We start from the raw sequence: 14,632 nt of genomic DNA, 5'->3' as shown, positions 1-14,632 counted from the left end.
AATACTTAATAAGTTATTATATTGCTCTAAATATCCACATATTAAATATTGCCCTTTGATTTGATAAAAATTTTACTTCCTGATGTTTCTCATTTTAGATATTCCCATGGTGTTAAACTTGGAAAAAAAAAAAAAAACTAGAGTTAACCAAGTAAAAGTTAATGAACATTCACTGTGAGCCCAACATTGTACTTTTGGGTATTTTCTGGGGAAAAAAGTGAGGTACCTTTGGCTCAATACATTAATGAGATTTTCTGTTATGTTATTGTGAATGTCCCTCTCTTGGATTTGTAAGGCAATATTAATAGGAAGCATAATGGGACCTGTAAGTGTTATAGGCCTACTGATGTAAAACTGTATGGCAAACACGAAAATCAAGTATTAACGCCCCAATCATGAAGTTATCAGGAAAAACATATCCTCATATCCAAGTTTATCCAGAAATATTCAGCAAGTATTTGTCAAGCTGACTGGGCTACTGTGCTGTGTTCACTGAACTATACAGCCAGTGCTCTCCCAGAATTCAGTCTCTACCTAAGATAGAAGAAAAAAATATTAAAAAGTATTTTTGTCGTTGCCTTTAGAATGAGTGAGACTTGAACATATTTAGAGCTTCATTCAGTCATTCAACAAATATTTGTTGAGTACCTATGATGTACGTACAATGTGCCAAGAACTATTTTATGGCCCGAGTCATAAACTTGATGAACAAGACAAGTTTCTGACTACTATTCTGGTGCAGGAATACTATATAAAAAAGTAGATCATTTCAGATCATGGGAAGTGCACTGAGGAAATAAAGGGTGCTGTGATAAAGAGTGACTGGGAGGGGCCACTATAGGTCTTATGGTCTGGGAAGAGGACCTTTGATCTGGCACATGAATTGGTTGATGGAAAGATTCAGAGGCGGTTGAAAGGAGGAGCCCAGAAGAAGAGATCTTTTTGATGAAAAGGGAAGGGACTTGTCCTGCACAAGGCAGGAAGGAATGGGAGTGACAGTTGCGAAGATAGTTTGCCTCCAGAGAAAGGAAGGAAGAAAGAAAGTAGGGCGTCCTCATTGAAGCTGTGGGTGGGAAAGCTGGAGTTTGGAAGAAAACAAGCCTCCTAGACTCAGATTTCTCAGGAAAATAGAGGCAAGTCCATCTGCTGAGAGGGAGAGAAACCGAGGACAATAATGGCCTTTGCCAGGAATGGGAAAGCCATTTGGCAGGGACAAGAAAGAGGAAGACAGAAGCCAGTGAGCCCTCAAATGAGTCTACAGACCCTGAATTTGTAGTGATGCCCAATTGTGGTGGCTTTGTGTTTTCTCCAGGAGGGCTTAGCCACTGTGAAGGAGCAGAGATAGGCCGTCACATCTAACCAGGACTAGAGTTTCAAAGGATTTAAGAGAATGGAGGGTGAGGATGGCTTCAGCCCAGATGATCCACCCACGTGGTGCAGGCAGTCAGGCAAAGAAAGGAGAGCCAAGAAGCCAGAAAGTGAAGAGGACTCTCTTAAGGACCTGGGGGGCTTCCACAGGGCTGAAAAACAAGAGTGATAACTAGAGAGAGCTGGACATTGAAAACGTTGCAATCAAACTGCAGACTGGGACACAGTAACATACGACATAATAAAGGACATGAGGCAACAATCTGCCTTCTTTAAAGTCATCCTATATCACTAGCTGGTTACAACACTGGAGACAGGAATGAGAACTTTGGTTTTTCACTGAACCTAGGGACAAGTAAGGCACAGAGAAAGGCTAATTATTTCTTAATCCTCCTCGTTCAAAGTCAGCCCGCTTTCTGAGGGCATTTTTTACAATCTTGCCTCTTCCTGAATTCCTATTGCCCTTGTTTTTTTTTTTTTTTTTTTGTTTGTTTGTTTTATTGTTTTTGTTGTTGTTGTTGTTGTTTTGTTTTGTTTTACTATATAGTTTGCTGTCCTATTATATATTATGGGTTTTCTTCATGAAATCCTTCAAGATTTAGTTTTGAGTACAGAGAACATGTGCATTACTTCTATACGGCTGCAAATGCTCAATAAATATTGTAAATTGCTTAAGTGGTAACATCCCAGCCACTGAAAGAATAACATTGGCATCTGTCCCACTAGATATTTTGCCAGAATTAGTCATTTGATTTTTAGTTATTTTCTTACCAAATGAAACTGAACTGGAAAGAAAGGATTTGAACTTGATAAAATGAGCATAATCAGAAAGCTAACACTTGGATTCAGAAAAGGTATAAAAGAAGGAAGGAATTATCTTCTCTCAAAAACAGAGCAAAACCAATATAACCAAATTAAATATGCACTCAATGGAAAGAATATTCCTTTTTAATCATACAGAATATTAATGTTGAACTTGTTTAATGATGAATTTGATTACTTAAAATCATTTTATGTATATAAGGAACTGACATTCAGTAGAGGAAGTGGATTGCTCACATCCTACCATTCTGTCTAAAAGACAACCTCAGTACTTGGAGTATTTCTCTTGGCACAATACCTGGCCACCGCCTTGAGCTTTATAATCCCAGACAATCATGGTCCTTTCTGTAGTGGCAACGATTCTTTTCAACTGTGAGAGGTAATCACATCCTGTGATCCAGGAAGTATCCTGAGAGAAAAACAGAGAGTTGGGCATGGGGCATAATATGTTTTGGTCTATCACATGGTAATGGTTACTAAAGAGTAAATTCGTTACATTAAAAGCCTCATTTTGGGGATCCCTGGGTGGCGCAGCGGTTTAGCGCCTGCCTTTGGCCCAGGGCGCGATCCTGGAGACCCGGGATCGAGTCCCACGTCGGGCTCCCGGTGCATGGAGCCTGCTTCTCCCTCTGCCTATGTCTCTGCCTCTCTCTCTCTCTCTCTCTCTCTCTGTGTGACTATCATAAATAAAAAAAATTTAAAAGCCTCATTTTGCCCTCCTACTTGCAGGAGAGCCTTGCGATGTCTGTTCTTTGAAATCTGGAGGAGAGGCTCTCATCTTTTGCCCTTTGACTCCTGTCTTGAGTTTCTCAGCACCATCAGCTGGAGAGTAATGAACTGGTGCCTATTGAAGCTCCTGGAGGCCCAGAGCCACCAGCAGAACGGGCATCTTTGTGTACCCTTCCCTTACATGAGAACAGCTCTTCACGGGGGCACCAGGAGGCTGGATTAAGCCAATTCTCTGGCCCTGTCCCATGCACATTTTTTTTTAGCTAGAAAAGACCTTAGTGATCATCTGGTTAATAATCAAGTTAGAGCCCAATGAGTTGGTCTTGCGTTGCCTAAAGTCACCAAGTTGGGATGGGTAGGAGCTGTCATGTCAATGACATACAACGAAGCAAGAACAATAGCTCCCATTTAGGAGCGCCTACTGTGCCAGACACTGCTGCATGCATTTCAGACCTCTGTTAGGAATGCTAATGTGTGTGGCTTTTGGATTTTTTTTTTTTTCAGCCTTTGAAGCAAAGGCTCAGAGGCTTGGAGAGAAGGCAGTTTCTTCTGCCAGGTGGCCTGGCACCCTCCTGTGCAGTTCAGGGCATTCAGCACATGGAAGCAGGGTGAAAAGGCAAGCATGTCCCCATCCCTCACGAAGCCACAGTGGGACTCTGAAAGCAAGTCATCATGGCTTTTCTCCAATTAGTGATAAGGATTAAGTAAATTACAAAATTAGACTCAATTTTTATATGCTATTTTCAAGTTTACAATAAAATGTTTTCAAAGTATTTCCCTTGGCCATTTCCTTGTTGTTCTCCCAGCTTGGATTTTGTCTCTGTTTTACATTCCTCAATAGTAGGCACTTGGAAAAACTTCAGTGAGACTTTTAAAATGGAAGCTTCTAGGGACACCTGGGTGGCTCAGTGATTGATCATCTGCCTTTGGCTCAGGGTGTGATCCCGGGATCCAGGATCGAGTCCCACATCAGGTTCCTTGCAGGGAGTCTGCTTCTCCCTCTGCCTGTCTCTGCCTCTCTCTCTCTGTCTCTCTCTCTGTCTCTCATGAATAAATAAATAAAATCCTTAAGAAATAAAAAAAAAATAAAAATGGAAGCTTCCAGGGAGTAATGTCTCCAAGCACTTCTCCAAAATAAATTTAACTTCATCTTATTCTTCGAGCCTATTCGGCACTGTGTTGAGATTGTGATTAGTTATGGAGGAACCATCACCACAACCCCAAATCGGACTTCATTAGGAGTTTATAACATGTACTTACTGTGACCTTGGTGCTGGTCTGTACTCTCATCTATAAGCAAAGGAAAAGAATAATGAAACCTAACTAAAATTAAAATTTAGGCACTACAATTAAAATCGGGAATGTTAGTTCTAAAAGGACACGTTATCTCCGCGGTTTAATCTCACTTGTCATTTCTACCTTCTGTGAAAAGCCTGGCTCTGTGGAATAATTCACCTCTTGCTTTGGACACGGTTAGGTGCTTCTGTCGCTTGTCCTTAAGCTTGACGCCTGTGCTCTCAGAGTCTTATACTGTACTAATGATTTTTCCCTATTTGCAAACTACCTCACCTTCTTTAGTTATTCAGAGCAACATAAGATATCAAAAAGTGGAAAGGTGAAATAATACTAACTGCTAGAATAGTCCAAAAGAAGGCTAAATAGGTCAATATGGATACAGCTTAACGTGGGAAAAAAAAGTACTGCCTCATTTGATAGTTATCTCTCAGGTTCCTGAGAGACATAAGAACGTTCTCTCCAGTGGGCTTCCTCTTTTACTGGATAAGTATCTATTGCATGAATCTCATGCCTGGGTCGTGTGCTGGTGGGGAATCATAGATTTATTCCATGCAGAGTTATAATGTACCTGAGAAGTCTATTTTCCCCTTAGGGCATGTTAATTGCTTCTAAGGTCAAGGTAAGTAAGTATTTAAAGTATATTAATGACCTAGTTTCTCTGGCATGGTCATGTAGTCTTGGGAAAAGTACAGAAAATGGCTGCCCAGAAGGAATATATTATGTGAAAAAAGGGAAAAGTAAATTAGATCACTAAAACTGTTAGTCCTGGTCATCTCAGACTGTCTTTCATCTGAAGAGTTCAAAGAGGCTGGGCAGCCCGGGTGGCTCAGCGGTTTAGCGCCGACTTCAACCCAGGGTGTGATCCTGGAGACCTGGGATCGAGTCCCACGTCGGGCTCCCTGCATGGAGCCTGCTTCTCCCTCTGCCTGTGTCTCTGCCTCTCTCTCTCCCCTCTCTGTGTTTCTCATGAATAAATAAATAAAATATTTTTTAAAAAAGAGTTCAAAGAGGCTTTTCTAATCAGGAACTTTTTTCCAGGTGGGAAAAATTAAGTGCCCTCAGGAAATTGGTGAGCAGAGAATAGAACACCTGTGGTTTTCCTCTCCTATTTCTCTACTTCCATCTTTAGTGGAAAGCACGTGTTTAAATTTCTTTTATCATCTTTAAAAATTGCATAATCCTTATAGATATCTTCTGAATTTTGAAAATCTAGCCTTTTTTGCAGGAATTTTTATTAATAACATTTACAGTCTATATCAGGAAGCTCTCTAGAGAGCGCTCTGCAAATCCTTAACTGTGTTTATTTTACTTTATACAGAGCCTAAATCATGGATTAACATATTATATTTTGCATTACTAATGACTACCTTTTAATAAATTTTTCCTGTGACCTACCTTACTGATTATTTTTTCACAGAATGTGTCATCGTATTTGTAAGACATGCAACATTCAAAATGCCATTTATTCTTGGTGTATCAAATCTTCAAATAATTTCTAGCAATTTTTTCTCTCCAATTACATGATTTTAGTAAAAAACAGATGTGTTTGTGATATGCATGTGTGCACCTAGAAGCACATGTGAATGAGTGTGTGTGGGTGCACGCATGCTCATGCACGGGATATCTCTGGAAATATGAAAATGCCACCTCACTTGTTTTATATAATTCTGAGCCATTTCATTATGAAGATCATTCTTTTCCTTCTTGTGTTTTTCTTTACATTCCATTTTAGTTCTAATTTTGAGGAAATAGAGGTAAGGAAATAAGGCACCAAGGAGATAAAAGGAGGAAAGTTTTCATCTTTATATGAGACAATCCAGTTTTGTTTTCACACCATTTGTCCATAATTGCAACTGCCAATGTTTCCTGAGTGCTTACAGTGATGCTAACTAAGCACTTTGTGAATAGTAACTCACGTAAACAGCACAACTGTCTTGGGAGAGAAGCTCTTTGGTTCTGAATGACAGGAGCCAGGGCATGGAGATGAATAAGTAACACACAGGGCTGGCAAGTGTCCAAGCTGGGCAGGGACGCCAGGCTCCATTCCACACCGGGAACCTTCCACCACACCTCCTGAGGCAGCCTGCTTCTCTGACAGGATCCAGCTACTCTGATCCCTGAAGGGCTAAACATTACTGTTGCAGTTTTAAACATGTGATGATTATTTTAGTTTACTTGTAAAGCTTGTCTCTAGTTGCAAATCAACTAATAATTGGAATTATTTGCTTTGCTATTTAACACCAAATGTTCACATTTACTTTCATAATGAAATACTGCATAGTTGATAAAATCTCTGATAGTTTGAAAGTGGAAGTCCAAAACTTACAAATTTAGAACTAAGTGACAATAATAGTAATACCCTACATGTATATGGGAATTGGATAAAGTCCTTTTACATTCATTGTGTCATTTACTTTCACTACAGCCCTCTGAGGGAGAGAGGACTGGTTCTGCCGTCCTCATTTTATAAATGTGGAGGGGTGTGAAAACATGTAAACTGGCTCATTAAGTTCTCTATTTAACAGAATAGCTAGTAAAATAGAGGAGCCAGAATGTGAGCCGCCTTTTAACAAGTCCAAGGGTGATGTCGGGACCTTCTATACTTGTTAGGATTATGACAAAATCACTTAGCTTGTGAATTTTTCTGATTTTATCTGAGAAGTTATCCAGGATCATCCTTTAATTATGCTGATGCCACATGGTTCAGTAAGACTCCTTGAGGAGTGCCTGGGTGGCACTCTTGATTTTAGCTCAGGTCTTGATCTCAGGATCATGGGATCCAGCTCCGAGTCTGGCTCTGTGCTCAGCACCAAGTCTGCTTGAGATTCTCTCTACCGCCCCCCCCCGCTCTCTGCCCACCCCCCCCCCCGTTCATGTTCTGTCTCTCCCTCTAAAACAAATAAATAAATCTTTTAAAAAAAAGACTCCCTGAGGAACACTGCCAAATGCAGTTACCAAAATCTCAAAAATTGCTCCAGGGCTCAGCAATCTTCTCATTTTAGCAACATCTGGCTTTATTTTTTGGAATAACTCTGAAATATGTTTATGTTTTCTGTTGCACCTGATAAATATGCATAATGCATAGGCAAAAGAGAAGAAAGGAAGGAACAAATAAATGAACTAACAAAAGGAGGAAGGAAGGACAGAGGGAGGGAGGGAGGATGGATGGAAGGAAAGAAGGAAGAGGGAGGAATCCAAGCTTTCAAATTACCTGGCTATTAAAGACTGTTATTAATCCTTTCTGAGAAGCTGTTATTAGTAAATCCAACTGAGGAATCTTGACGATGCATTTAATCACATCCCGTCTTCTACTACCTGTCAACAGCATAATATTCATTTCAATTCCCAGTAGTAAAGATCTTAAAACTCATTTGTTAGGTTTGTTTTTAAAGAAAGGAGTAAGAAAACTTTTTTTACTTTTTTGCTTAAAATGTAGAGTAGAACCAGCAACTCTTGCTTTTTTTTAGCAATAATTTTTTAATTTAAATTCAATTAGCCAACATATAGTACATCATTAGTTTCAGATGTAGAATTCAATAATTAAACAGTTGTGTATAACACCCAGTGCTCATCACATCAGGTGCCCTCCTTAATGCCCATCACCCAGGTACCCCATCCCCCCACCAACCTCCCCTCCAGCAACCCTGTTTGTTCCCTATAGTTAAGAGTCTCTCATGGTTTGTCTCCCTCTCTGATTTATTTGCATTCCATTTTCCCTTCCTTTCCCTATGATCCTCTATGCTATTTCTTATATTCCACATATGAGTGAAACCATGTAACTGTTTTTCTCTGATTGACTTATTTTGCTCAGCATAATACCTTCCAGTTTCATTCATGTTGATGTAAATGGTAGATATTCACCCTTTCTGATGGCTGAGTAATATTCCATTGTGTATATATATCACATCTTCTGTATCCATTCATTTGTAGATGGACATCTTATTGCTTAATTATCCCCATAGATACGAATCTGAATCTATGATACTTTCCAACTCAGTGTGGTACATGAATTCACAGAGAAAATTACACTCATGCTCCTGTCACATATTCAAATAGAAGGCATATCTTACAGAGAATGTGCTTTCCAAACATCTTTTTGTCATTTTATTTTGAGATTTCTGCATCTCTCAGGAATCCTTTCTTTGAACTGTCACCATCATGGTTTACACAGAATAAGAACCTAATATGACCTCAGGCTTTTGGGCACATTTCATGGCCGGTGGTGCAGGCTCAGGGTCTCAACATGGCGGGCCCTGTGGGTAGAGCTGGTTTCAGGTGTACAATGACGTCATGATTCAACAACTCCCGTGTTGTACAGTGTTCACAAGTGCAGTAACCATGTCACCATGTGGTGCTGTGAATAGTACACATCATTGACTACATTCTGCACTTCCTCCTCCTGTAGCTGGAAGCCTGTACCTCCCACTCCTTTCTCCACGGATTGGAATTACAATGTCAAATGCAAACTACATGGTTCACATTTTTAGGAAGTGCCAGAGGCCCCACCATTTCACATTCCCTCTACCAGTTTCTCCACCTCCTCCTCCACTCCTGAGGGACTGCCTGCACATGAGACGGACTACAGAACAGCACGTCCCAGAGGTGGAAGTCCAAGTCAAACATAGAAGGACAGCCTCACTGAGCAACCAAGAATGTCAGCTGTACCGAAGACAATCTCAGCAGCAGCAAGTCCCTGTGGTGGATTTCCAGAAGGAACTGAGAGAAGCATTCTTGGCTGGTGTTCCAATTCCCCAGGCTCCTGCTGGGTTAGCAGGTCCTGTCCGAGGCGCTGGGGGGACCATTCCAGCTGGTAATGACTCCACAGGGAAGAGGAACTGTAGCAGCTGCTGCAGTTGCTGCTACTGCCAACATTTCTGGGGCCCCAACTCAATACCTACCAGGACAGGGGACCCCACCCACTCCTGTGGGGTGAACAATACCACCTCCAGGCATTATGGCTCCTCCACCTGCTATGAGACCACCCATGCGCACACCAATTGGGTTTTCCCCTGCTCAAGGGATGCCTATAGGCATGCCCCCTCCAGGAATGAGACCACTCCACCAGAAATTAGAGGTCCACCCCACCAGGAATGCGTCCACCAAGACCTTAGGATACTGTTTATCCTTCTTAAGTTAATTTTTTCCCTGCTATGTGTCTTGTGAAACTGTGTAGATTGTTTGTGAGCTTTTGTTCACTCCTTGCTGCATTAATATTAGCTAATAAATGCACAAAGCAATTAAACTGCAAAAAAAAGAATGAAAACACCTTAATACTGTTATTGTTTGTTTTTGTTTTTAATTTGTGCATTTTGAAAAAATATTGGACACCATTTTTTTTGCCTATGTACTGAACTGATAAAACCACATACATGGGACCTCTTTCCAGCACAATTAGTTTTTATAATTGAACACTCTTAGGAAAAGCAAGTGGATGGATCTCATACTCCAGTGATATCAGCCTAATACATGCATTCTCAACAGACAAAATATGATCCTCAAGTGCAGACTGGTTCTTGGGGGAATAAAATGAGTCTTGTCCTTTTTGTGTATAAAGCACAGCACAGAGACACAAACTTATATAAACAGATACATAGTATATCTGACATATTAAAATGTCATGGAGTGAGGGAGGGGTGCAATCAGGTAAAAAATGTCTAAAAGACTCCTTAGTGACTCCTATAATGAAAAGATATGAATATAATGAAAAACTAATGAAAAGAAGGTTGAGGACACTATCCTGTTCCAAGCCACTGCCATTCTCTCTACTTGTGCCCCCCTCACCCTGGAATATTTTCAACTTGGAAGCTGTAATGAACATCTTTTTTTCCTGAAGGTTATTTATTTATTTATCTGAGAAAGACAGCAAGTGAAAGAGGGCACGAGCAGGGGGTGGGGCAGAGAGGAAGGCAGATTCTCTGCTGAGTGAGGAGCACTACTCAGCAGGGCTCCATCCCAGGATCCTGAGATCATGACCTAAGCCTCACGTGCCCCCTAATGAACATTTAAAGTGTAGCTCAGACCATGCCTCCCTTCTGTGCAGGCCTCTTGCCCTCTCTGTTCCTTCACCCCCAAGCCCACACACCTGACCCCACACCTGCCCTCTCTTCTTGGGCTCCCCTACCCTATATCCCCCACCCCCCACTCTCAGCCCTCCCTCCCAGGTCTCCCAGCACCTGCTTGGGGTGGTCTTCCCCAGACCCTCCTTCAAATGTCAACACCATGCTCCTATCTCCAAATCAACTTCTTCTCCCCACACTCCTGTACAGAGCTTTAATTCAAGATCTGAACCTTTTCAGAAAAATGTGAATTGTCTCCTCCTCATATTCCTTATTAGTGTCCTTCAGAGCAATGATCATATTTCAAATAACTGCAGGTATAGGGACGCCTGGGTGACTCAGAGGTTCAGCATCTGCCTTTGGCTCAGGGAGTGATCCCAGGGGCTGGGATGGAGTCTCACATTGGGCTCCTTGCAAGGAGCCTGCTTCTCCCTCTGCCTGTGTCTCTGCCTCTCTCTCTGTGTCTCTCATGAATAAATAAAATCTTAAAAAAACCCCACCTAATTGCAGGTATAATTTCTGTTTCGTTCCCAATTTTTTGAGAAAATATTAAAACCCATATTAACTTGGAAAGGAAATAAAAAATATCACCTGAAATTACAACTCGCTGTTTTCTAGAAACAAGGAAAACCAAATTTTCTTCATCCATCTGGGAAGCAAGAGAATCTTCTTCAGAGGAGAAGTATCCAAAGATCTAAAATGCCAAACAACACACATAAACATGTACAATATCTCCAGGTAGGCTGTTGGTTGAATTTAAAATTTAAAATTTAATTTGGATGAATGGTCAATACCTAGCTTTCTAAATGCCAGGGGATTGCCCGTGGCAAGAGAAGGCAGTTAATTATGTTTAACACATCACATGCTGATAGTGCATAATTTCTGCACAGCTGCTGATCCTTCTTTCTGATGGATGAATCGGTGTACCAGCCTAGTGTCTTTGCTTACACTGATAGGTCTTTTAGGAGCTAACATTTGTTTGGAAATCAAATCAGCCTTCATCAGACAGGCTCCCCACTGACAATCTTGACATTGAATTTGGTCACTCTCAAATGACCATTCCTACCCATTTTCCATAAATCTTCCTGGGCAAGTTTTTTTCATCCCTACCAAGGGGAGTTTGGGCATTTAAGAGATAGTGCAGTTTCTCTATTTAACAATTCCAAATCCTACTCTGAAGGCATTGCATGAAAATAAATTATTATGAAGGAATCCCAAGAAGGAAAAGTATTCTATGTGAATAAATAGTCAAATTCTGTAATTCCAAGGAATTTGAAGAATAAGGTAGCTGTTCTTCAATTGTCTTACAAATATGCAGAAGCAAAATTCTCATAAATTAATGACACAATTATTTCTCATACTGTTGAGACTAAGTGGTGCTTGTCAGTGAATGAATGAATGAACTGTAGAGAATGTCTGAAACATCAATGTGTGTATAAACCACTGGGGACCCTTTTAAAGTGTAGATTCTGATTTAATTGGTCTGGGATGGGGCCTGAATGTCTGCATTTCTAACAAGTTCCACAGGGACTACACTTTCAGTATAAAAAAACCTGGACACTAAGTCTATTGAAAGTAATAAAAACCAGCTATAAATATTTGTTTATTTTGATGCTAGTTTAGCATCTTAGGTTAACATTTCCTTTCATCAGCTGCTTCACAAATGGTGCTACTTCCTTCTTTACCTTCCCCACGTCCAGATCTCCTAACACACAATGAAAACCTTTATCATTTCCTATAATTAGATTTCATTGTGAGAAGTTCAAGATCATCTAGACATTCTCTCTTGTGTTTTCCCTTCTTCCCATCAGCAAAATCACTCTCCAATAAGAGCTCAAATAATTTTTTATCTTTTCAGAAATCACCTCTCATTTTCCGTGCATACAAAACCTGTGGATTTAGCATCTGGTGCCCTGGGAAGGATTGAGAAAAGAGAAGAGTGCTTTCAGTAGACCCATGTTGGAATGGACAGGAATCTTGTGTCACTGTTGTTTCCTCATCCTCACTGATTGGTGTAATATCCAGTTAACAGTCATGTATTGGTCTGCAACTTATTTATTTATTTATTTTTATTATTTTTAAAGTAGGCTCTGTGGAGCTCAACATGAGGCTCAAATTCATGACTCTGAGATCAAGACCTGAGTTGAGATCAAGAGCTGGACGCTAAACCAACTAAGCCACCTGGCACCCCTAGTCTGCACCTTAGCACTGTGTCATTGGAACCCATGATATGGCCTCTGGCAAAGAGCATATGCTGTGGAATCAGACAGCTCAGTGTTTTGAGTTCAATCTCTACAACTACCTGAACTATTCAGAACTTAGATAAACAACCTGCCCTACGACCCAGCAATTGCACTGTTAGGGATTTACCCTGAAGATTCAGATGCAATGAAACGCCGGGGCACCTGCACCCCGATGTTTCTAGCAGCCATGTCCACAATAGCCAAACTGTGGAAGGAGCCTCGGTGCCCATCGAAAGATGAATGGATAAAGAAGATGTGGTTTATGTATACAATGGAATATTACTCAGCCATTAGAAACAACAAATACCCACCATTTGCTTCAACGTGGATGGAACTGGAGGGTATTATGCTGAGTGAAGTAAGTCAATCGGAGAAGGACAAACAGTGTATGTTCTCACTTATTTGGGGAATATGAATAATAGTGAAGGGGAATATAAGGGAAGGGAGAAGAAATGTGTGGGAGATATCAGAAAGGGACACAGAACATAAAGACTTCTAACTCTGGGAAATGAACTAGGGGTGGTGGAAGGGGAGGAGGGCGGGGGGTGGGGGTGAATGGGTGACGGGCACGGAGGGGGACACTTGACGGGATGAGCACTGGGTGTTATTCTGTATGTTGGTAAATTGAACACCAATAAAAATTAATTTATAAAAATAAAAAAAAAAAAGAACTTAGATAAACACTTTCACCTCCTTACGTCTCAGTTTCTTCATTAGTAGAAGAAAAGGACAAATTTTTTTTTTAAACTGATGTCTAAATGAGGTGATGTGTGTAAAGCATTTTGCACTGTTTTGGACATAATAATTGTTTAAGACAAATATTAGCTAACGCTACCATTAGAAAGCCTAGATTAAGGCCACACAGAAATAATAAATTATATCAAGACCACAACTACTCATGAGAAAATTGACCTCTCTGGAGGATAGTACTTTAAAACTGTCAGTCCACTTAGGGTTGGAACTAGTTCTTCTCATAAAAAACACTAGTCAGGTGGGGACTGCAATAAGTGGATGGTGTGGGAAAGGGTCACCGGGAAGAGTTTACATGACTTCCCCAGCCAACTAGAACTAGGAGGGATACGCAGTGCCTTGCCCTCCTAATCCATCAGGTCCTTGTGGCCTGCGTTTCCTTTCTTACCCAGTTTAGAATCGTGATGTGTCACTCACTCACATATCCATACAACGGTCCTTCCTTTCCCACCACTTTGCCCTGGCTTGGCAAGAACCCCCACTGCAGGGTAACACGACCGCCTGTGTGCCTTGCACCCATGCTGCTGTGCCCATTGGAGGAGCTCCTCAATCACTCAGGTGCTCCATCCTTCTAGGGCTTCGGTAGCCCCAGCCATCACCCATGCTTTCTTGGGTGATCTCGATCATCGTGCACAGCAATAGTATTGAATCTCTGCATTCCTATACTACACGTGTGCCCACCTCCTTGTTCCTCTCACGACTTACCTCACTTCCCACTTCAGATGAGAGTACAAGCCACAGATGAGAGCCTCCTTGGCATTTTTTGCCACTCTATTTACAAAACCAACCTGGATTTGGACACACCCTTTCTTCCTCTATCCCTTTCAGAGGAAGATGTGTTTTTCCTTTCCTAATCTCTCCATCTGCTCTCTGTCCCATCCCCTTCATGCTATCCTCAGAGCTTGTCACCTTTCCCCTCAATATCTCATCTATCTCTGCTTTCTTCTTACTTGCTTCCGGGATGTTCATATCTTGCACATCCTGGCTGGCTCAGTCGGTGGAGCATGTGATTCTTGATCTTGGGGTTGTGAGTTCAAGCCCCATGTTGGGCACAAAACCTACTTAAAATATTTTTTTGCGCATCTTAAAGACAAGAATACAACAAGCCTCCCAAAGGCAATTATGGAAAATAATCCTTAGTCCTTTTCTTGCTTTTCTGTCTCCAGCTTCATGTTCCAAGTGTTGTAACTTGTCCCACTGCCGTGGAATTTGAATTCCTCTTATAGCTACGTTTTGGGTTGTGGTGGTTGTAACCGCAGGCACACTCTTCTTGAACTTGACACTTTGCCCTCTATGTTAGTTCTCTACTGCTACCAAAACAGGGAACCGAAAACATAGTGACTTAAAACACTACCCATTTCTTAGTTC

The 14,632-nt window shown here is 41.2% G+C and overlaps 1 protein-coding gene across 1 annotated transcript in view; it reads right to left on the bottom strand.

The window, feature by feature from the left end:
• Positions 1-14,632, bottom strand: part of WDR64 (WD repeat domain 64) — a 134,405-nt gene that overhangs the window by 105,709 nt on the left and 14,064 nt on the right. The window contains exons 3-6 of the mRNA XM_055324510.1: positions 10,863-10,965; positions 7,427-7,530; positions 4,180-4,209; positions 2,489-2,599 (exon numbers count right to left, since the gene is read on the bottom strand). Coding sequence (XP_055180485.1) covers positions 2,489-2,599; positions 4,180-4,209; positions 7,427-7,530; positions 10,863-10,965 — 348 coding nt within the window. The remainder of the gene's footprint in view (positions 1-2,488; positions 2,600-4,179; positions 4,210-7,426; positions 7,531-10,862; positions 10,966-14,632) is intronic.

Source organism: Nyctereutes procyonoides, unplaced genomic scaffold, assembly GCF_905146905.1.
Source record: "Nyctereutes procyonoides isolate TBG_1078 unplaced genomic scaffold, NYPRO_anot_genome, whole genome shotgun sequence".
NCBI lineage: Eukaryota > Metazoa > Chordata > Mammalia > Carnivora > Canidae > Nyctereutes > Nyctereutes procyonoides.
This window is presented reverse-complemented; position numbering and strand designations above follow the sequence as displayed.